This window comes from Cupressus sempervirens, chromosome 4 (assembly GCF_028749045.1).
Source record: "Cupressus sempervirens isolate cs-2001-9-10 chromosome 4, ASM2874904v1, whole genome shotgun sequence".
Taxonomy (NCBI): Eukaryota; Viridiplantae; Streptophyta; class Pinopsida; order Cupressales; family Cupressaceae; genus Cupressus; species Cupressus sempervirens.
The window spans coordinates 142,387,751-142,413,352 of NC_143121.1; the positions used below are offsets into that span (position 1 = coordinate 142,387,751).

Consider the following 25,602-nt stretch of genomic DNA (forward strand, 5'->3'; position numbering starts at 1 on the left):
TCAAAATTATTGCCATTAAAATTCTGCACCTCCATTTTTCTGTATGATGAACTAGCCATCTCAATCTGCAAATAAGATTCAGAATGCTCTGCACAAAAATCCCACTCAACTTGAGATTAGCTCAAACAACCCTAGCCAACAACTAGGATAAAAAATTGATCAAGCTCTGATACCACTTGTAAGGAAACTCAGGCGTGAAAACAACTTCCTACACTAATCTCTTAAGAAAAGTATTGTGAAAATTCTATTTAAATCCTTACAATTTCAGATTTGATATTATGTAAACAACAACATTGCAATCAACCATGAATACATAAAATAGATAGAGAAATAATACACAAACACAAAGATATGCCAAAGGGGAAAAACCTTTTGGTAAAACAACCCCACCCCTCCAAAACCTGCGCAATGTATTATCTTCAACTCAAAGGTTACAACACACTTGCAATGCAAGCTCTTTCAGGATATGGAAGACTTATCCAGTAGCTACCAACAATACACTACTCACACACTCCTCCAACTATCTACAGCCCTCAAAGTGCTTATATAATGCACTTTCCATTATTAGGGCATCTTCCAAAGATAGCTCTTACGCATCATAGGAATCTGTCATAACCGTTCTGTGATAACCGTTTCAGTCATGATTTCCTTACAATTAAATCTTCCAAAGATAGTTCTTACGCATCATAAGAATCCATCATAACCATTTTTAGTCATGATCTCCTTACACACAATTAAATATTCCAAAGATAGCTCTTATGCATCATAGGAATCTCTCATAGGAATCCATCATAATTCAAGATGCCGACACATGCAAGTGGAGTGACACATCAACATGCCAACTAGACATGTACACACACTTAATTACATTCTTTGCAAAAAATACATTTACAAAACAAATAATAAGAATATGAATTATCCAAGGTCGAGACACCTTATTCCTAACAATTATTAAAATAATTTTTATTGTCAGACAATTGACTGTTATGGGCTCCACCATTTGTATTCATTATCTAAGAGACGACGATCTCAGAGATAATGAGCACTTGTATAAAAGACATTATGAGAGATGACAATCTCTTAGATAATGTACTAAATAGTAGAGATCTATTGTCAGATCTAGATGAGTTTAAGATCACATTGTGATGTAGACATTGCTATGCCTATGAGTCACAATTTGGGTAAAGGGAGAATTTTATTATTCTCCAGAGTTTATCCTATGTTCTAGTAGATCTTAACTTAGGATCATGTTGTGATATAGGAATGCCAATATCTATGAGTCACAACTTGGATAAATGAAGAATTTAATTATTCTCCAAATTTTATCCTGTATATTGCATTCTTTTCAATACTGTTATCACTAGTATCAGTGATAAGTCATATCACAGGTATAGTAATATGACATAGTATCATGTGTTTGATGATATCACATGCTAAGAAGATTTAGATAGATATAGAATATCAGTCTATGCTTATTCATTGTAATTGATGATGCTAGATATGTTATCTCTTACTATGATTATCAAGTTAAGAAGGAGTGTTAAATCTATAACTTCGATATAATACTGATATGATTGCACAAGATCATATAGATCTATTCTTGCATGGAAGGCATATAAATAATTGCTCCTTGTCTAAGCCATGATCAACGTCTCTCTTGGATGATGGCATTTAATTTTGAACTAAACTAATCATAGTTAGTTTGGATAACAAACAATTAATATCCCTCCTTGGTGCCGATTATGAGAAATCAGTTAAGGGCCGACCTAGATAGGGTCATGTCCCTTCAAGGGACATGCCCTTTGGTTACCTTATTTATATGGGGTTTGGTTGTAGTTAAAGGACACACAAAAAAATAATATAGTCTGCTCCTTTAAGCAAGTTTGCCCCATACGAATCCTTGCAAAAATAAAACATTTCAGAATAATACATATATTATTGACATCTCTTTATACAAGTTTGACTTAAAGTAAGATCATCTTCAACAAGCATAGGAGAAGGTATAATTTCAGTTTGATCAGACATAATTTGTAAAAACTTTACACCAAACATAGAAGATGTATCTTCCCACTCATTTCCTGAGTGAAACAAACACAATCAATTAGTTTTCCAAAACCCAATTAAAAAAAATAAAACCTGATTTTGACAAATTATGAATATGAATCAAAATCCAATTTTACTAGTTCCAAGAAACAAAAGGGCTTAACTTCTATTTTAAGGCCACATTTTAAACACAATTCAACAGAAAATAAGATTTTAAAAGTTTTAAAATCATCTTCAAGAAACCAAAACAAAAATCGATGCCACCGAGGGAGAGTCGTTTATTGCAATTAACAGCAGGCCGCACGTATAGTTGGAGTTGGTATTTACGTTGCCCAATACTCAACAACCATGCTTTTTCCCAGGCTTGAATTCAAATTACATTGCATTTACGTTTACTAAGAAGTATTGCAACGAGCAGATCCAGCTATCGAAATGGCTTCTTCTGTGGCATTTTTGTCTTCTACAGGCCTTTCCACTATTCGTCCCTGCAACCCCCACAAAAGAATTTCTCTAAAACAATGCTCTTTTGTAATAAGAGTGGAAGCTGTGGACACATCTAATTATGTTCAGAAGGACCCTTCTGTTCCCACATTAAAATCTTCAGAGTTGTTTGAGTCCAAGGCTAGCCCTCCTTATCCCGGAGGAATGGGTCCCTATACCGGGCGTGATCCAACAGTGAAGAAGCCAGAGTGGCTGAGACAAAAAGCCCCGCAAGGATCAAGGTACCAAGAACTGAAGAGCTCCTTGTCTTCATTGAAGCTCAACACCGTCTGCGAGGAGGCACAGTGCCCTAATATTGGAGAGGTATGGTATCCGAAAATTTGTGGAACTGTGTTTTTTTGCCAACTTTAAATTTTACTTGTTCAATTTTGAATTGGTTATATTTCAATCTGATTTAGGATCCCAAACAAAAGCTAACTAATGTTTAGTCTTCTATGTTTTTGGTTGGCTTTGTTAATGTTTTGTTTTTACTATTTAGGTTTATAATTTGTCGTTTGATGAGATATAGGGTTCTCTACACAGTACAATCTTATTCATCGGACACTTGACTATGGCTGCCTTATCATGGTAGCCTTCTTAACAGAAGCAAATTAGAAAGGTGCCTTTCTCAACAGAGGCACTCGATTAAGGTGCCTGCCTGCCTTGACCCTAATGCCCTATCTTTGATGCCTAGGCCCGCCCGCCTTAACAATTTATGCCCTATTTCATGATACCTATGCCTGGTTTTATTTAATCGCCTCATCAGTGTGGCTGCCTAACTGTACTCTGCCCGGCTTAGCCCAATTGCCTTATCATGATGTGAACTGCCTTAGTGCACGCGTGTGCATTTGTGACGTTGGCCCACATTACTGTGATAATGGAGTTTTAAACTTGAGTCATGATTTTTGTAAGTCCACCCCTGATTATGGTTGACAGCAGTGGTTTGCTCCTGATCAATGCATGTTATTTGCTTAGTTTTAAAGAGGTGTAGTCCTATAGATTCAGACTTCTTTAATGTGGTGAGAGAGATTTAAACCCCGATCACAGCTCAAATGAATGCAACTCAGTTTCTTATTTAATTACGATCCCTTTACCTGATCAATACTTGTTACTTAATTAGTTTCATGAATTACAATTTCATGGATCTATGCCACTTCAATACAGAAAGGTAATGAGAATTTAAACTTGGATAGTGCTCTGGAAACCACCACCTAATTCTGTTAGACTGTCACTGTTTGGACCTGATCAATGCTTGTTACTTGATGAGGTTTGAAAAGAACAACTTCATAGATTAGGTGTCTTTATGTGGTGAGTAGGATTTGCACTGGCATCATTCTTACAACTTCATCCCTAATTTTGTTAGATAATGCCCCTTGGACCCAATCAATGCTTCGTATTTAATTTGTTTTGCTAGGGAAATTGAACTACAGCAAACTAGAACTTCTTATAGTTAATCGGGTTTTCAATTAATGTTAATTGGTCTTTTCAATACAGTAAGAGAGATATGACTCTGGGTGGTGCTCTCGCAGGTTTGCCCTAAATTGTTTCTGATCACTATTCTCTGGAATTAGTCAATGCTTACTATTTGATTGGTTGACATTTAGGCTGTTATAGGGTGGTGAAGAGTATTTGAATCTGGTTTATACTTGTACATTTTCACTCCCAATTATGTTAGATCACAATCCCTTTGGATCTGAACCATGCTTGCTACTTGATTAGTTTTGTAGAGCACAATTCTGTAGTTTGATAGACAAATAGAGTTCCAGTAAGGCAAAACTGCTTTCAAATTAACATGAACGTAATCAATGCATTGATGCAATTTATCTGGGGTTGAAAAGAGAATGTTAATTTAGAAAAATTAAAATATGACATTTCATTGAGATTTTTTAATTTGATAGAAAAGCACAATTTTTGTTTGGAGATATGTGATTTGATGACTTTGTGTGGAAGGTTTGAAAATGCTGCTCATGGTTATGCTTGGCAGTGCTGGAATGGAGGAGGAGGAGCAGGGGGGGAGGGAGATGGCATTGGTACTGCAACCATAATGCTTCTTGGAGATACATGCACTCGAGGTTGCCGATTTTGTGCAGTGAAAACTAGTAGAAACCCTTCTCCTCCAGATCCAATGGAACCTGAGAATACTGCAAAAGAAATAGCTAGCTGGGGGTTAGTCTTTATCTGTATTTACCTTATGTCTTTTTCCTTTTTAGCTTATAAGCTTCCTGAACCACACTTCTTGAGGTGCTGTTCACTTCTTTTTTGCTTTAGGATGTGTTCTGCCAAGGTCATCTGGGACTTTGATCTGGTCTCATTACTTTTGTTCACATGCCATTCAGTTTGTGAAGAATGCATTTGGAGTGAATCAATTTTGGGTATTCTGTATATGAATCTCTGCTAAATTTATGACTAAACAGCAGCTGTATGGACATGTTCTTTCATGTTTAAGTATGAAATATTAATCATTGTCAGTTGAATTTTCATTCACATCTTTGAGACTTATATACCCTTATTATTGATAATTATGTGTTTGTTTTAATCAGTAGATTCTGTATCTTGGGGACCACTCCCTTTAGATCATAATATCAGAAAATTTGCAAAAGCTGGGGAAAGATTTTCATATACAAAAGTAGGTTATAGATGGCAAAAATTCTCAGATATGCTTTAGTGCTTTTATATATTTCTAAGTACTGTCCTCGTAATTGTCAGTTATTCTTGTTGAATTTTCATGGATCTGCTGCAAATGTATTAAACACTGCCTTATTAGGCACGTGTCTTCCAAATGCAACAATCACTTACATTTATATTGAGTATAAGTCATGAATAGACATGTCACTCTTCATGGGTCATGTCTATTCGTTAATCAGATAATTAATATAATAATATATTTAATCATATATATAATAATATAGTAATTTCTCTCATATATTTATATCTCAATTATATCTCATATAATTATATATATGTTTATCCGACAGAAGCTATCAAACATTAACACTCCCTCTTAGCTAGGGAGGATAAACACATGTATTACCTCAAAGTAATATCAAGTTAGCAAGATTAAGGATATCTTTGATTAGAAGATATCCATCATTTTGATATCACATTTGATATCAAGAGTATTGGTCTCCCAGAATATCAACATATGATATTCACCAAATACTCAAAAGTTTTTGATATCACATTTGATATCAAGAGTATTGGTCTCCTAGAATATCAACGATATTCACCAAGTACTCAAAATAAGGTTTGATATCACATCTGATATCAAGAGTATTGGCCTCCCAGAATATCAATGATATTAACCAAATACTCGAAATAAGGTTTGATATCACATCTGATATCAAGAGTATTGGTCTCCCAGAATATCAATGATATTCACCAAATACTCAAAATAAGGTTTGATATCACATTTGATATCAAGAGTATTGGCCTCCCAAAATACCAATGATATTCACCAAATACTCTTTGAGTAATGGCCATTCAAAATGTTGAGATGCAAGACGTTCACCATATACTCAATTTGTTTGATCTCATAATACAAGTAATTGTAAGATCATCACCTTACAGTAACTTTTGCAAGTACAAGTGATATCATTCGGAAGTCGTCACCTCCTCATGATGTACATAGGGGGTAGGCCCATTAAAATCACATAGTCATGAGGTGTATTCATGAATCGCAGTCCTCTTGACTGCTACAATTTATTGATCACTGGAGAATCCATTTCAGATGGTTTACACCCAAGATCATTGAAGGTTGACTGAATCTCATCCCCTGTCTACTCCTTGTCTTTCAAGGTTACTTGAAAAGTCAGTCTCCCTCTGAATCTCAATCTCCCTCTTTAACCTGCACGAACATTCTCAGAGGAAAAGATCAAGGCAAATAATTTTTAATAGTACATATAGAACCAAAAATAATGAGTAGACAAATGAAAAACTTAAGGATAATAAATACTTTTTTGCGTATCCTTAATACTTTAGTAATGTCCCCTCTTATTGTACTCCTTGAATGCACTTCTAAATACCAATATCTCCTTTTTAGATTTTGCTTGTTAGGATACTTACAATGTTTCTCTTAAATATTTTCTAACAGTATTTGACAACTTATTGTGTGAGAATACCATACAGTGCACTGTAACTTTGCAAATGGGAACCTTGGGCATTTAAGAGGAAATTATTGTTGTTGACATATTCCAAGCCAAATCCAAAATTCAACTATTGCTCTAAACTATATACTCTTGATAATATATTTAAAACAATTTAGTAACCAATAAATGGTTATCAACTTCGGTACTATTTTAATCTCTGTCAACCCCCACACAGACCATGCAAATACTGAAAATTGCAGGCCTATAATGACTTTCGATATCTTCAGCATGAGTCTTAGCGAAAACTTTTGAAATATTAGATCCCCTTGTGCATTCTAGTTTGATAGCTCCTCAATAGTATTCACTTAATGTCATTGTTATGATAAAATATTATGTCTTAATTTTACTGGAATGATCCATATCCCACCAAGAATGATTTCCAAACATCCCAAGAAAATGATTGATGCCCATATGTGATATCGGGTGCCTCACATAATGTCACTAGTCTGTATACTGCCGCTATTGGTCATAACCAATACCACTCATGACTCATTTTAACGTGATACTTCTTAATCAGATAATAATTCACAATACACGAATGACATAGTTGTGCATTGCCATAGGGTGTCTCTTAGATCAAATGGAATAAGTAAATCAGTCAGTGCAAGTTTCAAGTATCTCTCTACAATGTTCATAATCTGTCAGTCCTCTTCTAGATTAATAGTTCTCACGAAGTCTCTATATTTCGTTTCATCATTTCCTGTTTGTTTTATATCATCTGCTATGTGTTCGTTGCGGATATATATTATCATTCCCTATTCGATTGGATTAGCAACCAGGGCATGTTTTGAATCTAAATTCTTCTCATAAAGCACTTGAATGATCTCCATACATACACTTATGTAAAACACTGCCAAGGGTAATTTACCATCTTTAAGTGATGATTTCTGAATTGTGAATAGTTCTCTACGCAGGCTTAGTATTTCAAAGTTGGACCTAGAAATACATAACCACATTGTCCACAGTATTAGCTTGGTCAACATTAAAATAGGCTCACAGTGATATTACTCCTAAGAAATATTTTCCAAATTTCTACGTCATAGATCTCGTTGCATCAATATGTGGGCTTTCCCAACGATATTAAACATGGGAAGATCTGCATTTTCATGTCGGTTTATTCAAAATATTTCTAATCAATTTTATTTCTGAATCCTCCTATGAACTTGGCTCTGATACCATGTTAAATTTTCATGGATCTGCTGCAAATGTATTAAGCACTGCCTTATTAGGCATGTGTCTTCCAAATGCAACAATCCCTTACATTTATATTGAGTATAAGCCATGAATAGACATGTCCCTTTATGGGACATATCTATTCGTTAATCAGATAATTAATACAATAATATATTTAGTCACACACACACACACACATATTTCTCTCATATAGTTATATCTTAATTATATCTCATATAATTATATATATTTTTATCTGACAGAAGTTATCAAACATTAACAATTCTATTATTAACATTGGCAGCCTGGAGATACCCAGTATTGACTCATCAGAACTGTCTGGAACGAAATCTAAGCTTGCATGATATCTGCATCTACTAGACCTGGGGCATTTTTTAATGAATTTCAGTCCTCAAGCTACCTAAGTCTTATTACTATTAGTGTTAAGATCATGTTTCTTTACAATATACACAAGTAAATCATTTTGGGACTTAAAAACCACTTCCAAATGGCAGTTGACATCCACTAGTTGCCATCAACAATTTGTGTTGCCGCCTGGGAAATAGGTCAAAGGCTAACATTAATATTCTCACCAGCAATTGTTGGATTTGTAAAATAGAAAAATTTGGGTGTTGTTATTTGACGGCATTACAAGAGTTGTGTGATGTTTAAATGCTTGTTTGGCTGATCATTGTAACTATGAACAATATATAATCTGGAATATGATACTTCACTGCCTCTCAGACTGGCATTTTTGGTGATTCCAAGTGCTGTTTGTAGTTAAACCCTTGTGGCCTATCTTTTGGCTGATATGGCTCATATTGTGTAACCAGCACTCTTCATTGACTATATATATAAGCCTATGCTAAGCAGTTCTGTCATATAGATATTTTCCTTTAAAATATAGCAATCAATTTTTTTGAAATGCTAACTCTGTCATCTTTTTAAAGGAAGAAAAAGAGTGTTCAATTTTTTTCAAGAAAACCAAATCATAGGCTAAAGCTTACTTGCAGAAAATAACATCAGAGCAGAAATCCACTTGCCTTTTTTGTCACCTGAAAGGATTTGATTAACTCTGTAGCTAATTCTTTTCCTTTATCTTATCTCTTTAGCTTGAAGATGTACATAGAAAATTGTGGACTTCATATTAATCAAGCATGGCATTTTCATTCACTTATATAACTGATTAGGCACAACCAATGTCTGTGTGTGAGCTTGGACATGCTTCACAAGACAATACTTGTAGTATCTAGATTCTAACTAATAAAGTCAGAGACAAATAATATGTTTTAATTGATGGTAAGATGCCCTATACATAGGATCATACAAAAACTTGAGCTATCAAATAATTAATTTGCAGTAACGAAACCTGTCCTGCATTAATTTTACCAAGTGAATTTCAAATTGAGTAATATGTTTGCAGTTTGAACTAATAGAACTTGACAATGGAAAATCTCTCTTATGACTGCCTAGAGGTGATTTTTCCTTTGTATCTTTAAGCTGTTTAATTGAATAGGAAATGGTACACTTGTACTGATTTTTTGCGACACAAGGATATGTATCCTCCCAGTGGATGTATTAAATAGATTTCTTAACGAGTAGCATTAGAATGGGTTTGGCAGTTCTTAAGCCACAATGCTCCTGAGTCAATCTGTTTGGTTTGGGCATTATCAGATTGATGCCAAGACACCTGTGTCTGTCAACTGGGCACATTTTTTATTCGGCTGCTCAATCATGTGGTTAAAGTTCAAACTTGTTGTTTCTCTTCTTCTTTCTTGGCCATATTAATGAAAACCAGCCTTAGCTTGAACTAATATATTGTTTACATTTAGCTAACTCAACATCTCTCCTTGCTAGGGTTGGGTATGTTGTTTTGACAAGTGTAGATCGAGATGACATCCCAGATGGTGGCAGCAGCCATTTTGCTCGTACTGTGAGCACTCTGAAGTTAAGCTTACAGCACCTGATTTATTGTATTTGTCTATATTAGAAAATCTATGTTAATACATTTTTCTATGTTTTTATGAACTTCTCAACTCAACTTATTTTCAGCACTTTTTACTGACTTCCTTTTTGAATTATTATAATGTTAGGCTGAATATCCTTTTCTTGTTGCAGGAACTTAAACCAGAGATTCTTATTGAGTGTTTGACATCTGATTTCAGAGGTGATCTAGATGCAGTAGCAATGGTTGTTAAGTCCGGGCTAGATGTATTTGCCCACAATGTTGAAACAGTAAAACGGCTTCAACGGATAGTAAGAGATCCAAGGGCAGGGTAAAAAACCCATCTATCTTGCTTTCTTGATAATGTAGTAAGCTCCAGAAAATTGTTTTTTGGGTTTGGTGGAATCTTGTCCTTTGATTAATGAGAATATGAGTTGCATTTTTTACGTCTTGATTTTGTAAGAGGTTTAGGTTGGTATATTACAAAATCATTAGATTATAAATTTATATGTTAGGTACTTGTTTTAAAGGATATTAAATGCCAATCAATATGCCTATTTATAGTAAGCATGAGTGTTAACATCTTAAGGATATTAATAAGTAGAATTAATCAAATAGATCCAATCTTATTGTAATCAAAATTTTAGTTAATGGTAAGTACACCACGTGACTTCATTTTTTTCAGTTGAATGTTGCCAGTGTAAAAAAGGATAGGATATTTAGGATTTGGATTATATGGTCTTCTTCTAAGAACTTTTTACAGGAATAGCCCTTGAAATAGTAAAAAAACTGCATGGTAGCCAATAACATAAGAGGTTTTTGCTAACCCATGGTAAAATTTACAAATTCCATCTTTATTTGTCTAATTGTATTTTTGGGTAATGGATGCTGAGGTTCTTTTGTAAGTGGTTGCATGTTCATGTAATTGTTCTTTTCGGGGTTTGTCTGCTTTAATTGGATATAACCTTGAGCCCCAATTAGCGTTTGTCTATATAATTTTAATTACTTGTATGCTATTTCTGTTGAATAGATCGAATAACTAAGAGGAGAGGGGGGGGCAGGTGAATCGGTTATTCCCACACACTTATTCAAAACTTTTTAACTGTCAGTAAATCCTTAACAACCATCAACCAATACTTAAGATCTATCAGTTAAAGAACAATAAACCACTATAACAAAGATAAGCATGAAAACAAAGAATCACCGATACAATCAACATGAAGATTTACGTGTAAAACCCAATTTGGGAGATACATGGAGAAGCTAATTCTCATGAAATGAAAACACTTGTTAGGGTGACACTAATTAAGGTGATTTTACAATAAGGTCTAACTGCCAGGAACACTCACTAGAGCAGGTGCATATGTTCCAACAAAGTCAATTCCTTCAATCTTAGAGTAACCCTTGCATACTAATTTAGGTTTGTTTGTTACAATCTTTCCATTCTCATCCAACTTGTTTCTGAAGATCCATTTTGTACCAATCACATTTTTCCCTATCGGTTTGGGAACAAGCTCCTAGGTCTGATTCTGTTCTCAATCTGATTCAGTTCTTCTTTCATTATCTAAATCCAACTCTGATCATTACAAGCTTCTGTCATGGTTTTATATTCAACTTCGATAATAGACAAAATAAAGCTTGTTTTGTGCCACTTTACTCTTGGTAACAATTCCTATGTTCTTATCACTGATAATTTGATTTTCAGAATGATGTCTTTGTACATACCTTGGAGTCTTCTTGTTAGATGTAGGTGTTGGTTTTGATTCTTCTTCTTCTACCTTCTTATCTTCTTCCTTTTCTTTTGTATTTGCCTCATAATTAACAATCTTTTTTGGTGTTTTTTGAAAGTTTTCATTAATCCTCACATTCGCACTTTCAACAATTTCCTTGCTTTGAAATTGTTACTTCTTTGTTGTGATTGCGCTTCTACAAAATTTAGGGTTTGTTAAAGCATTCTAGGGCTTGTTTGTCCTTATTTGCCCTAAACCTTGAACCCTAAACCCTTGCACAACTCTATTTTCTAGTTCTGAGTTGATTTGCTCCGCTAGTTGCTTCCATCTCAAGTTGTGTTTTTGATTAAGATAAAACATGTTTTAATGGGGCCCTGAAACCCATTACAATGAGATTTTGAGAGGGATCTGGAACCCAACATAGATGAAATTCTGCATAAAAATATTCAACAATAGTCTAGCAGAAAAAAGTTCGCCAAGGGCTAGTAGAAAAAAGTCCGCCAAGGGCTAGCAGAAAAAAGTCCGCCAAGGGCCAACAGAGAGACAACAGCTAAATGATAGAAAAAATGGAGCAGCGGCTGCAAAAAACCCAAGATCTACCAGATCATGTGGAAAAAGGAGGGACTACCCCCCAATCCCAAACCATAGCAAGAATCTTCAGGCACAACATGATCAGCCACTTGAAAGTACATGTTCTTGACCCGGTCGAATCTAAAATGGACCACATCATGATCAACTTCGTGAAAGTTCATGCCCATTAAACAACTGACACTGAAGGAGAGGGATAGCCTCTCCATACCAATCCTGGGATTTAACTTGGCTCCTAAAGACCAGAAGAAAGAAAGGATGATAGTCTCATCCCTAATGGAGGCCAGAGAAACCCCCTCAACAAAATCTAGCATCATCAGATAACCATACAAATGAAGCTCGATTGGATAAAAGTTATTTGGGAAAAAACCCCAAACATACCAAGAAACAATGTCATTGAAAATCGAGGAGACATAAACCAACCTCTCACCGGAGCTCCCTTGCACAAAGGGTTCAACCTCAATAGGGAAGATAGAGAGGAAGAACATCCCCATAAAAGATCTCTTTTGAAACCACCCCACCTTTCAAGCAATAATACAAGGAGATGTCGTATCCAGTCCATCAACATCTTCATCCACACGACATATCACCACCTCGATAGATGATATCTCCACCTCCATAGGATTAGGGTGCCAAAGAGACAAAAACATGAAATAACCATCAAACCAAAAAGTCCCTAGAGGCATCATCAAGGCCTAAGGAGAGACTTTGCCTCAAAAGTGATACCTAGGAGTGGAAACAAAATAGAGCACAGAGACCACCACAAGATCGAAAAATGAAATCTAATGGGAGGAGAAACACCCCCCCCCAAAAAAAAGAAAAAGAAATCCCTTAACCAAAAATAAGGATCCAAGGAGGGCCATTGAAAACTTATAGCATCCACTTGGCATCCAAAGGGAAAATTAAAAAAAAGAGCCCAAATGTGAAGCAGAGCAAGAGGCACCTGCAATCTCACCAGAGTTTCGTCAAAGCTCAAAGAATAGGTAGAATGGGATGACCCATGACTATCCGCCACAGAAACTCCACAGAGCCCCCTTATTTGAACAACCCAGCGACAAAACACCCCTGGAAACTACAGGAATTAGTGTAGCTAGAGTAACTCAAACCCAAAAGCAGAGATGGTCCCGATAGGGAAGACTTTCCATAGAGACAAGGGCTCACCCATGATGCCAAAGCAGAAGAAATCCCTATAAGACAACCCAAAACCGCCTATGTTCTCCTTCACATTCCACATTAGGCGTTCAATGCAACCAAAACAACTAGTCTTGCAGTTAAAAACCGCTAACAACTTGCAGCCATGCATAGTAGACCAAGTGGGCACGGGCACATCCCCTCCTCCACCAAGCTCATCGTCCTCAGACTCTCCTCCGCCATCGTTGGAATAACAATCATCCCACAAGAAACCCTTACAACTCCTAGTCTCTCCACCTTAAGTTGTGTTGTCAAGGCTTGTTTTGTTAATTTTTATAACCAAAATGAATACAAGTAGCAAAACAAAAAATAATGAACAATAAGACATCACAAATACCTTGGGAAAACCCTCCAACTTGAGGGAGAAAAACTCAATCACAAATATATCACTTATATATAATGAAAGAGCAAAATAAATTTTTTATAGTTTAGCCAAACACTAGGCTGAACCAAAACAATAGTAATAACACCGCTCTAGGTGTGAATATATAGACAACAATGAATTCTCCTTAGTATTGCTTCTCCTTGAATCAAAATTGTTCACCTGTGTTTTCATGTGAATGTTTTCTTGAAGAATATTAAACTTGTCTTGAATACAAGTAGCAAAACAAAAAATAATGAACAATAAGACATCACAAATACCTTGGGAAAACCCTCCAACTTGAGGGAGAAAAACTCAATCACAAATATATCACTTATATATAATGAAAGAGCAAAATACCGATTTATAGTTTAGCCAAACACTAGGCTGAACTAAAACAATAGTAATAACACCGCTCTAGGTGTGAATATATAGACAACAATGAATTCTCCTTAGTATTGCTTCTCCTTGAATCAAAATTGTTCACCTGTGTTTTCATGTGGATGTTTTCTTGAAGAATATTAAACTTGTCTTGACCCTTCACTGTGGGTTGACCTCTTACATGCAAAGATGACATTACAAAGTGAGGCAAATCTATGTTGATTTGGCTTCAATAAGATATAATTGGAAATGAAGCGTCACTTTACTTGAATTGACCCAGTAATTTATATATTTATTTCAAATACAGGAGAGAAAGATAACTCCTATTGATAAAACATCAACACTTCCTCTTAGCTAGGGAAGTATCGATTCTTTTCAAAATATTCATGTCATGGAGTCTCTCGACACAATGGCTACATCCAGTGGAAAAGAGTTCATCACATAAACTCTCAACATGATAACACGATGGAGTCACTCAACATGATGTCAAGTGTGGCTACTCTCCTTTGTGGATTAGAGTTTATCACAAAATCTCTCATTGTGATAATGTCATGGAGTCACTCGACATGACGTCCACTATGGCTACTCCCATGTGTGGAAAGAAGCATATGCACTAAGGCTCATCACGGAGTCGCTCAACGTGATATCACCATGGAGTCTCTCAACATGACATCCACCATGGTTATTCCCATGGGTGGAAAGAGCAACATCTCTCAAAGGGCTTTCACCTCATTTTTCTCCGTCTCAAAGAAATATGCATGTTAGCCAATAGCAAGGATCATTGATGCTGAGACTCCCTCTCAACAAGGGCTACATTCTCCACAACTCCAAGCTTTGGAGTGGAAGATCCTTGATGTATCTCCTTTATATTAGCAGTATAGCCAAAGAAGACCAAACTAAGCTAGGCTAGTGACCATGAATTCTCGCAGGCAGCTCATCATGCAAACCAACCTCAACTATGCTAAAGAATGAGTGTAGTCTCAATGGCAAACATCGAGTGCTCCATATCAGCCTTATCAACTAGATGATGCACAAGGAATCTCAATCACTCCACGAGTGATGAAAATAGTTGTTTGTTAGAATTGGGATCTGGTCAACAAATTCACACATTTATGTCCAATGATTACCTCATGAGAGAGATAGATGAAAATCTGCTTCAGTCACCCAAAGCAAAAGGTCTACAAACTATGGGCTGATCAAATACAAAATGAACCTGCAATGTATTCTGCTTCAGGATAAACAATGTCCACAAAACAGATAAAGGTCGACGTAGAGATCTCCACTAGGAAAATTCAGCCAATAAGAAGTAATAATCTGCCTAGCAATTGAGACAGCCAAATCCACAGGCCTAAAGTGGGAGAGACACAACTTTTGGCCTTCTACAAGATTGAACTGACATTTGAGAAGGCCAAGGGCTTGATTAATGGAGATTTTAATAATATTTGTTGAGAGCACACTAACCCCGATGTAAACTCATGTAGGTTAGATACAATGAATGATGCTCGATCCTCCACACATGCAAATTTTGCCAAACTCCACTAGGACCTCTACAGACTCTCAAGGATAAGAACCAATCTTTTGGCTGCCTTTTCAAGCCAAACTCCTTCATGGTTTTGATTCAACTTTGGAAAACCAACTACAATTTTCTCCATTGAAAGCAAAGTTCTGAAATTTAAGTGAACAAACCTTTTACGCCACAGCTCATAGGAACTTGAAGAGTCATGAGCTAATGCTTGTATAGGACGAGCTGAAAGCTTGTAGAGCCTGTCATGACAAACTCCAATCTCCCAAGCCAATTTAATGTTAGAGTTCTTCCACACAAGAACATTTCCATCAACAAAAGAAACATGATAACCTTTGCCTTCTAATGGTGATATATAAATCAGATTCCTCTTAATGTCGGGAACAAAGAGAACATCACTCAAGTATGAAGAAATTCTATGATCCAATTGGAAGAAAGTAGAACCGACACCCTTAACAGAATAACTTGCACCATCACCAATAATAGCTTGAAGATGATAGTCCCTTTCTTTCAAGTTGAAAAAGGTGCTCACAATAACAAGTAAAATGACGAGATACTTTACTAGCAATTAACCATGTATCACTATTGGTAGGGACATCACTAGAGAGTGCTGAAATAAATAAAAATCCTTAAAAGTTTTTCTTGACTCTCTTTGACGAGAAGACTTCCCAACATTTGCAGCAGCTGCTTGAGGCTTTTCTCTTGAGTACAATCTTTGGCAAAGTGTCCAAATTTGTTGCATTTGAAGCATTGGATCTTAGAAAAGTTCTTTTTCTTGGAATTAGGGGCTGACTGAAAATTCTTCTATTTGAATCCTTTGAAATTACGTTTCTTTAATTTTCATTTTGAGGTGTGGGTAGCAAGTACTTGATCGTCTCCATGATGAATTTTACACCCATTGCCTCTAGCTTCAAGCTTGCATTCTTCTTCAATGCAATCAACTCTTAGTCTATCAAATTTTGGAAGATCGTCTCTCACTCGCACCTTGAATGAATGATTCTGAAAAATGGGGAAGTCCATTCATGGCAAGCATAACCAAATCTTTATCTGCAAATGATTTTCCAGTTGCACTAAGTTAATCTTTTAATTCATTAATTTTCATGAAATATGAAACTACTGATTCCCCCTCTAGCTATATTAACATGCAAAAGTTGACATCTTAGGGCCAGAGCTTTGTTGGTGTTGTTGAATTCGTATAGGTCCTTCTAAGTCTGAAACATCCCTTTGTTTGAACTCAACTTAGAAATAACAGGAACTAAACGATCCTTAACTGACTCAGTCAGTATCTTCTTTGCCATGACCTTATTCTTTTTCCATTGAGCTTTTTTAGTTTCTTTAGAAGCCTTTATATGGTCAAGAAGATTGCTATGTTCAAGAGCAATTAGAACTTTGAACTTCCATGAAGGGAAGCTAGAAGAACCGTGTAAACTGTCTTCAACCTTTAGACCATTCACCATTGTCAATAACTGAAAACAAACAACTAAAAGTAGAGCAAATAGTACAACTTAATACTTCTAGTTTTGGATCTTTTCCTTAGATCCGCTCTGATACTGTGTTAATTCTAGAACTAGAAGTGTATAAATGCACAAATAAAAAACATTGAAACTTAGGAAACAAAAGACAATGAGATTTTTTATCTTGAGAAAAACCCTCCTCACTGAGGGTGTTACATCCCAATTTTTGACTCAATTTAAAATGTTCATATAGCCGTTGAGGTTCACATGAAGTCAGTGGACAATTAAATTTGTTATAATCTTGCGAAATGGTAAGATGGTTAGTCGTTATAATTTCATATGAAGATAACTTGCTAGTAGATTATTTATTATGAATTCATGTAATTGAAAAGGTGGTTAGCCGTTATGATTAATAACTTGTTATGGTAATATGATTTAACTGTGGAGAATTTCCTTGTAGGGAGCACGTCAAAGGGGTGGAAGCACTGTTATAAAAGAATAGGGCATAGGAGCATCACCATCACTAGGCAAATGGGTATGAATCAAGAATCACCATGGTCGAGGACCTAGCGACTGCATAATAGGATACATACATTAGACACACATGAGCTATTAAGTAAACATTTAAAATATTAATCATTTTAACTTAATTAATGTGTACCTCAAATGGCTTTTGGTTGACTTTTCCACCACATCATTATAATACATAATTATGTACGTACACAGATATAAATTAAAGGTGACATCATAGTATTATTTTTATATAAGATTTTATCTATTTAATACGCACATTTAAATGCATGTACAAGAAGATAAAATAAATCTTCCAAGATGAAACATGTATTCAGGTGTACATATTTAAAAGGTACGACCTTCGATAAACATTTACTATGTATCATCTTAATAAAATATATTTACGTGCAAGTAAATAAATTTGATTATAATATTCTTTGATTCATATCCTTCAAATTCTTTTATTTAATTATTCAATTTTTTAGTTGAAACTGAAATGCACACTTGGCATATTATATTGGCGTCCAAAAAGGCAAAACATTTTCTTTAAGAGTTATAGCTTCTTGGAAGCTTGGGAGAAATCAAATGCCTCTATATATTTGGGAGTTGTGAGAAACCAAGGATAGGAATTGATATTCTCTCCCCATTCTATTTCCAACTTATCTCTACAGTATTTGTCACGTCCGTACCTTCTTTTTTCTACCTCTGCTGAAAGTCGTGATTATTAATCACTTGGAGCTGTGCGTTTGGAATTTCTCCAGTGGAAGAATTGGATTGTTAGTGCTCAGCCAAGGCTCTTCCTTCTTTCAACAACCAGGTTATGTGGCCAACTTTCCATAATTCGATTGATATGTATATATATTTTCCTTATCAATTTATATTTGGAAGCCGAGAGAGGTCGGATATGTATTTTGCCTCCACATGATTTTACTCCTACATTTTCTTTCCATAGTTTTACTCCTTGTTTTTAGACCCTTGTTGAAGGCGGAAATCAGTCTCGTTCTGATATTGCATACGGATTGCTTTTGTGAGGAAGTCGGCTATTAAACATCAAGCCAAGGCTCACGTTTCTATATTACGTTAGACCAAGTTAATTGGTCACTTCTTTTCTGAGTGATACATCTTCATTCTTTTATTTCTGCATTATAAATTATAGCAGAAGGAAGTACGTCTATGAGAAGTCTGCACTGTAATATCAAAGAGACTAATTTTTCCTTATTGAGTAAAGACAAATTGTCATGTTGAGTTCAAACATCGTTCTTTTATTGTTGTAAGACGAAATTGAATTGTACTTTTGCAAGTCTTAAGATTGTTTCCTTAAGCCATAAAAGCTGAGATATATTGAATATGTAATTAATCATACATTAGCAAGGGATCAGTAGATTGAGTTGGTCTATTCTGAGATTTAAATACCTAGGACTCACTCGGTTGAATGGCCAAGGAAGAGGTGAAGAGGTGATAAAAGAATCTGCATTAGCATGAAAACAAAATCAGATGTGACAACAATTATTTATTATCTTAAAATGAATCATTTGATAGCTCATGCATGTCCAAATTCATTCTCTGTTGTCAAGTCAAGTGGTGTGATTAACTACTGGGATGCTCAGTGGTTGACTTGGTGTTCCATGTCTATTCGGGGTAAGGAGGGCCTTTTTAGTTAGAGAAAGTATGGGGATAAGTTTGAGGTCCGTGGTTGAGAGGTTAAGCCTCTGACAATGTTTCCCCTTTTCACAAGATGTCAGGATGTGCATTAGATAAAGATAAGTTGAGTATTCAAACTTTTATTGGTAACAAGTATTTTTACTTTTATGATATTTATACAAGTAGAAAATATGATGGATTAATTTATATTGTTGAATTCAGTTATTTCCTTTAATGAAAGCGGCTTTTTTCGTCAATGTATTGGTAACCATTTAGATCGGTTGACCTTCCAACTGAATATGTAATATATCTATAGGATTGATGTTTCAGTCTTTCATTTATAAGAATAATGATTATGAGCGTATCTTTTAATCTTATGTTATGGCCACAGTTAGCAATAGGAAGAAAAGGAATGGAACAGAGGTATCTGACGCCCCAAATGATACAGTGATAACTGATGTCCTAAATGATATAGTGGTATCTAATGACTGTTGTCAGATTTTCACACCACCCCAAAATTTTTGGAGACCCCCCTTTTTTGGGCAAGCCTTGGCAATTTTCGCTTATTTTTGGATTTTTTTGTCACCTTAGCGAGTTTTTCGAAGTTGTCCAAAAGTTTTCAATTTGAAAATTTTACACTTTGGATGCCTTCAGGCCAGGAGCGATGTGGTTGGATTTATTTTTTCACCCGGTGCAAAACTTGATTTTCCGGAGCATGTAATTTTATCCTTAGGCCAGACAAATTTCAAAAAACAACATTTTTCGATGGTTAGAACAGTATTCGGCAGGATAAATTTGCAAAATTTTGGACTTAGACGGATTTTGGAAATTTGATCTAATTGTATAGACTTTGAATATTTCCAAAATGAAATATTTTTTAGATTTCATTGTTTTGGAAAATCTTGAATTTTTCAGTGAAAAAGGAAATTTTTGATAGTGAAATTAAAATTGGAAAATCGATTTTGAATGCTAGAAAAATGATTTTATTTTGGTTTAAAAGTTAAAATTGCTTTGCAAAATTGAAAGTGGATTAAATTGCAAAATTTCGTTAAATTGGTTGAAATATTGCTTAGGAGATTTTTAAATTTTGAAAAAAATTTGGTAAATTAAAATTGAAAATCGATATTAGCTTTGCTAAATCCAATTTTAATGATATTTTAATTGCCAAATCGTTGTTAAATGAAATTTTTTGTATCTCCTAGGCTTTCTTTGTTTTATTTTTGCAATTTTTGATCACAACTGACAATTAAATGGGCTAATTTCACTTTGAGCTAAGTAATTTTAGCATGACATTTAAATCTGGGCCATTAATAAAAATGCTAATTTAATTTTGTTTTCCTCTAGGGCAAGTCGACCAACTTGGAGAGATGGGAAAATTTGGTATAAGAGGGGCTTCTCCCTCTCTCATTCTCTCATTCTACCATCCTCCTCATGTGTTGGGCGATTTTTCTTGAAGAGACAATTTCCAGCCTAGGCGATTTTCTTCTTGAAGCAGATTTCTCCTCCTTGGCGACATTTTCTCGTCTTCTATCATGGGTGAATTCCTGCCCTAGGTGATTTGGGAGCAGATCTGAAATTTTTCTCTTGCTTGGACGATTTTGTGGGGTCTAATTTTCTTCCAAAGGTTGCGAATTTCTGCCCTAGATTTGGGCAAATTTATTTGGCAAAGGAAATACATGATCCAAGGTCTGATATTTTTGAAAATGTGGGCAATTTGAAGGAGGTCAAAATTCTGATTTTTGCTAGGGCATCATTATTTGCAAGGAGGCTTGAAATTTTCGAGATCTGATCCGAATTCAAAGAGGGCCTTGATTATTGGTAAAGACAAAATTAAGGTAAATTCTATTCATTTTAGAGGTGAAGATTGGTTTAAAGGCGGATTCTATTTCTTGTTCTTGCTTGGTTTGTTTCCCTTATATTCTTCTTGCATTCATCATCCACTACATCATTCCATTGATAGGTTGAAGTTTGGAGAGATAAGTGTAGATTTCATGATAGGACACTTGGTGAAGCAGAAATAAGCTAGACTACTACCCTAGGTTGAAGTTGGGAGATATAAGTGTAGTCCATCTTAAGGAAACGAAGAGGCATAAATAAGTGGTAGCCCCACCCTTAGGTTGAAGGTTGGAGATTGATAAGTGTAGAGATAGGACTTTGGTGAGGCAAAAATAAGTTAGATTCCATCGATAGAAATAAGGTTGGAGATCGATAAGTGTAGTTCATATCATTTAGAATGAAGGGGCAGAAATAAGTGTTTAGGATGGTAGATGTTAGTGCAAGCAAGAGCCCAAAGGGAACAAACACCAAAAAAGACAAGGAAGACATGATACCTAAAACTGCCTTCTTCTCGAAAGTGAGGTGAATAAGGGACACCAATATCAGTACAGTGAATATGATATAGTTAAAAGACATATTGAAGGAAGGGCAATCCCCCATGGCAAAGAAAATCTACAAAGGCAAAATTGTACATGCGACGACCTTCCCTCCTACCTTGCCTTGTCCAGAATTGGTAATGGAGTGTGCATCTCGGTTTGTTATTGTAACCAAGTCCATTTTCGATGAAGGGAAGAGAGTGTTGGTCAACATCGGCGGACAAGTGGTCGAAGAAGCATTTAATATTCCCCAGTATAAAAGCATGACAATGGTAATGATGGATCAGGCGGCCAAGTCATTTTAGGATAATCAGGAGGCTTTCTTCATTAACCTAAAGCAAAATTGGTTACACGAAAGCAAGAAGGGAGTCACCAAGTCGTCGAAACTCACTAAGTCAGATTTCAAATCAGAGTACGGCGATCTCATTGTGCTTCTTAGTTGGATCATGGGTTTAGCTCATGATATGCAATTCGAAAACTGGATGTATTATTTTATTGATGGAATTGAAAATGGAAAAGAAGATTTGATTGGGCTAGGATTATAAGCGAGAATTTAGAATTGCAACTTAGGACCGTGTAAAATCAAAAGCAATTCTATATGGAGTCCTACCTTTTTTATTTGATTTAGAGGCGGTGAAAATTGAAAAGTGAATCTCAAGGAAGAGTGAATTTCAACGAAGTGATTTGAAAATATTTGAGGCTAGAGACCAAAGGGATAATTCAAGTGGACAAGAGGAGAACATCAATGAGACAGAACTTAAATCAAGATTGGATGAGTTGGGGAAGGTTTCCATCAAGAAGAAACATTTGGGCACCCTTGCCTCCCTTAATGGCTTTATTAGATACTCGAAAGAATATGAGAAGGATCATGAGAAAACACTGCAAGCAGCGAGCAACATGATGAATTCAATTGAACTCAAGATGAAACATACACTTTGCCCTCCCATGAAGGAAGTCAACGACAAGCTAGCCAAGTTCATTGCTTTGGCTAAAAAGATGAAAGAAAGGGGTATAACTATATTAGAAGATCATTTGATGTAAGCCCAAGTGGCAAATTCTCCTTCTTCTTGGGTAGGATAGGTGTCTAATTCTGATTGGCTACCATTTTGGTGCCTTCTCATTGGTTGCCACCTTTTCTTTTTTTTCATTGGTCCATTGATGAGGTGGCATTTTCTCATTGGCCGATGGGGTGGCAACCCTAATTAGGGTTTCTAGGATCTAATCTGGATAGTTGGTTTTGCCTCTTAATCTCTACTGTTGGTTGTAATTTTGGCCTCTATATAAGGCCATTTACTCTCATTTGTTAAGGGTCGGAGAAAATTGTTGCTAAGATAATACCAAAATTGCCTCTCTTTATCATTGTTGTGACTTGCATGGTGATTAAGAACATTTGGTGTTATTGCATGGTTTCTACTTCCAATAGTTAGAATTAGATTTCCTTTGAAGCTGTTAAAGTAGATTTCATGTCAGAAGTTGCTAAGTAAGAGTAAGAGTAGATGGATAGTTGCATGATAATATTAGTGGATGTTTGATAAGGATTTATAAACTAGGCTACTAGCATCCTAGCGGCTTGTTGGGAAGCCTTGTGTGGTAAACTAGTATTTTCCCTTGAATCATTGCATCTATGGAGGTAGAGTCGTTGGTTAGCTTTCATCAAATTCGATCCCTGTCCATTTGCTAATCTTTCCATTCATAGGAGTAGGAGTAAATAGCAAGTAGTTGAGTAGTCAGATTTCATTCTAAGAAAGTTAGGAAGGTAAAAGTCATTAGAGCATTTTTGCCTCCATCACCACCACCATCAACATCATCTGACACATACAAAATCATCACCATCATCCAAAACCCAAGTCATCCTTGAATGAACAATGTAATGCCGCCTACATGATTTCCAGCAAATCACATCAATATAAATGAGTTAGTATCCATAGGTTTAAAGAACATTGGAGTTTTTCTCATGTCTTCATGAGTATTAACTTTTCAAGAGAGGGAAGTGTTCGACATTCCATGTCAAGTATTCAATCGCTATATGTTATGTAGTGGTGCAAAACTGACATCAACAATGCCCTAAATGATATAGTGGTATCTAACGCCCCAAATGATACAATGATAACTGATGTCCTAAATGATACAGTGGTATCTGATGCCCTAAATGATACAGTGGTATTTGACGCGCTAAATGATCCAATGGTAATGGATGCCCTAATTAACACAGTGGTATGTGATGCCCTAAATGAACTAATGATAATAGATGCCCTAATTGATCTAATGATAATAGATGCCCTAAATGATTCAATGGTAATCGATACCCTAATTGATATAGTGGTATTTGATGGTAATTGTCAATTGATATTAATATAGTGTTATTTGATGGTAATTGTCATTTGATTTTGATATAGTGGTATTTGATGGTAATCATCATTTGGTTTTGATATAGTGGTATTGGATGGTAATCGTCATTTGATTTTGTGTGGTATTTGTGGACTAACCTGAGTGTTTATAGAAGCATCCCTATATTGAATTTGGTTTCCAATTCCATGGTATGTAGATTTTAATTTCCATAGTAAATTCATTGATGGTGTTTCCAATTGTTGGTTATGAAATTTCATTTAACTGATTGTAATCGTTAATCTCATTCACTTGAACGTAACTAATATAACTGTCTTCCTATGAAAATGAAGTAATAATGTATTTCTTTGATATGTTAGTTGTTAGTTAATGCTTGGGAAAAAAGTGGTTGTTACAGAGGGAAACAACCTAGCCCACAAAAATATGAACCCTTTGTTTAGAGTCTCAAACTTATGAAATTGCTACTATTGATTGAAGTCTTCAAGACCAGTCAACCAATCAATAATCCTCTGTAATAAACTAAGTATCTCAAATGAAGTAAGACTGATTACAAAAATAACAGAGTACAATTGCGAATCATACACTACAATAGTACCAGACTAAGAGAGAGATATCAGAAAATGAAATATGCTCAACTCCACTACCCCTGCAAAGACAGATGATGGAAAATCAATCGATCCATAATCCAGGAGATAAGATAAAATTATTAATGTCCAACAAGAGACCACAAGGGTCTATGCGATTGAAAAACGTAGAAAAAGGGCAAATGCCAGCAATAGGAGCACCAATCTGTGTTTGTGGAAAGAACAAAATAGGAAAGCAAAAGAACAAAACCAAGAGAGCCTAAATACTTCTCACAGGTGAGAAATAGTCCAAAATCGAAGGCTTCGTTTCGGGGCAAGGGTGTGCCTCGGACTGTCTTAAGGAGCTGTTAGAACTTAGAAGTAGGTTGGTGTTGCTGCCAAGTGTACCCTCTACTAGGTCTCACAAACCTAGTGTCGCCCAAAGCATGGTCGAGGAACCACTTCGTCTCCCGGGTGACAGACCTAGGAGCGGAGGAGGTGACGAGTTGGTTTGAAATCTGTGTCGATGGTAGCTGAAGCTATAGAGTGCAAGCACAGAGCTGCAGGGCTTCTTGCAGGTAAAGGACAAGACACCACCGATCATTGTATCTGAAGAAAGATGAAAGAGATTTGTACTCTTTTAATAGGCATTGAAACCTCTTGATCTTGTAAAAGATGGGACAACAAAAACCAAAATAGGTCTCCGATTTTGCCTCCCCAAGCAGGTAGAGGTGGAAAATCCTGTCCTCTGTTTGAATATGTAACTGATAAGAATCCCCTCCGAAAGATCCCAAAGAGATGTAAAGAGCATGAGTCCAGCGACGAGTGAGGTACCAAAGGTGCACAATAAGCCCGTCCTAAATATCCATGTAGTGCTCAACGTAGAAAGCCATCTTGGGGCGGAGTCCTCTTGGAGGATTACTCCATGTCGTGATAATATACTTTCTATAAATGTTGGTTTTGACATGCTCATTCAACTCTTGTTGAGAAGGAAGGAGGTGAACAAGGTCATCTAGAGAGAATTGAAAGGGGGGAAGATGGTTAATTAGAACGAGTCTCTATAACAAGGAGAATGTCGGCAAAACCAAAGGGCATTCTGAAAAAAACTTGGCAAGGACCATAAAGAGCCATTGTCATTCCAATAGTTGACATTG

The 25,602-nt window shown here is 35.8% G+C and overlaps 1 protein-coding gene across 2 annotated transcripts in view; it reads left to right on the forward strand.

Moving 5' to 3' along the window:
• The first annotated feature begins 2,308 nt into the window (after positions 1-2,308).
• LOC149560347 (Radical SAM superfamily protein) overlaps positions 2,309-25,602 on the forward strand; it is a 30,025-nt gene continuing 6,731 nt past the window's right edge. Inside the window, exons 1-4 of one of the 2 annotated variants that reach the window (XM_089824643.1) lie at positions 2,309-2,847; positions 4,508-4,689; positions 9,699-9,787; positions 9,958-10,117. In XM_089824643.1, the coding sequence (XP_089680769.1) occupies positions 2,476-2,847; positions 4,508-4,689; positions 9,699-9,787; positions 9,958-10,117 (803 nt within the window). In that variant the 5' untranslated portion in view covers positions 2,309-2,475. The remainder of the gene's footprint in view (positions 2,848-4,507; positions 4,690-9,698; positions 9,788-9,957; positions 10,118-25,602) is intronic. The other variant, XM_089824644.1, reaches the window with a different exon arrangement.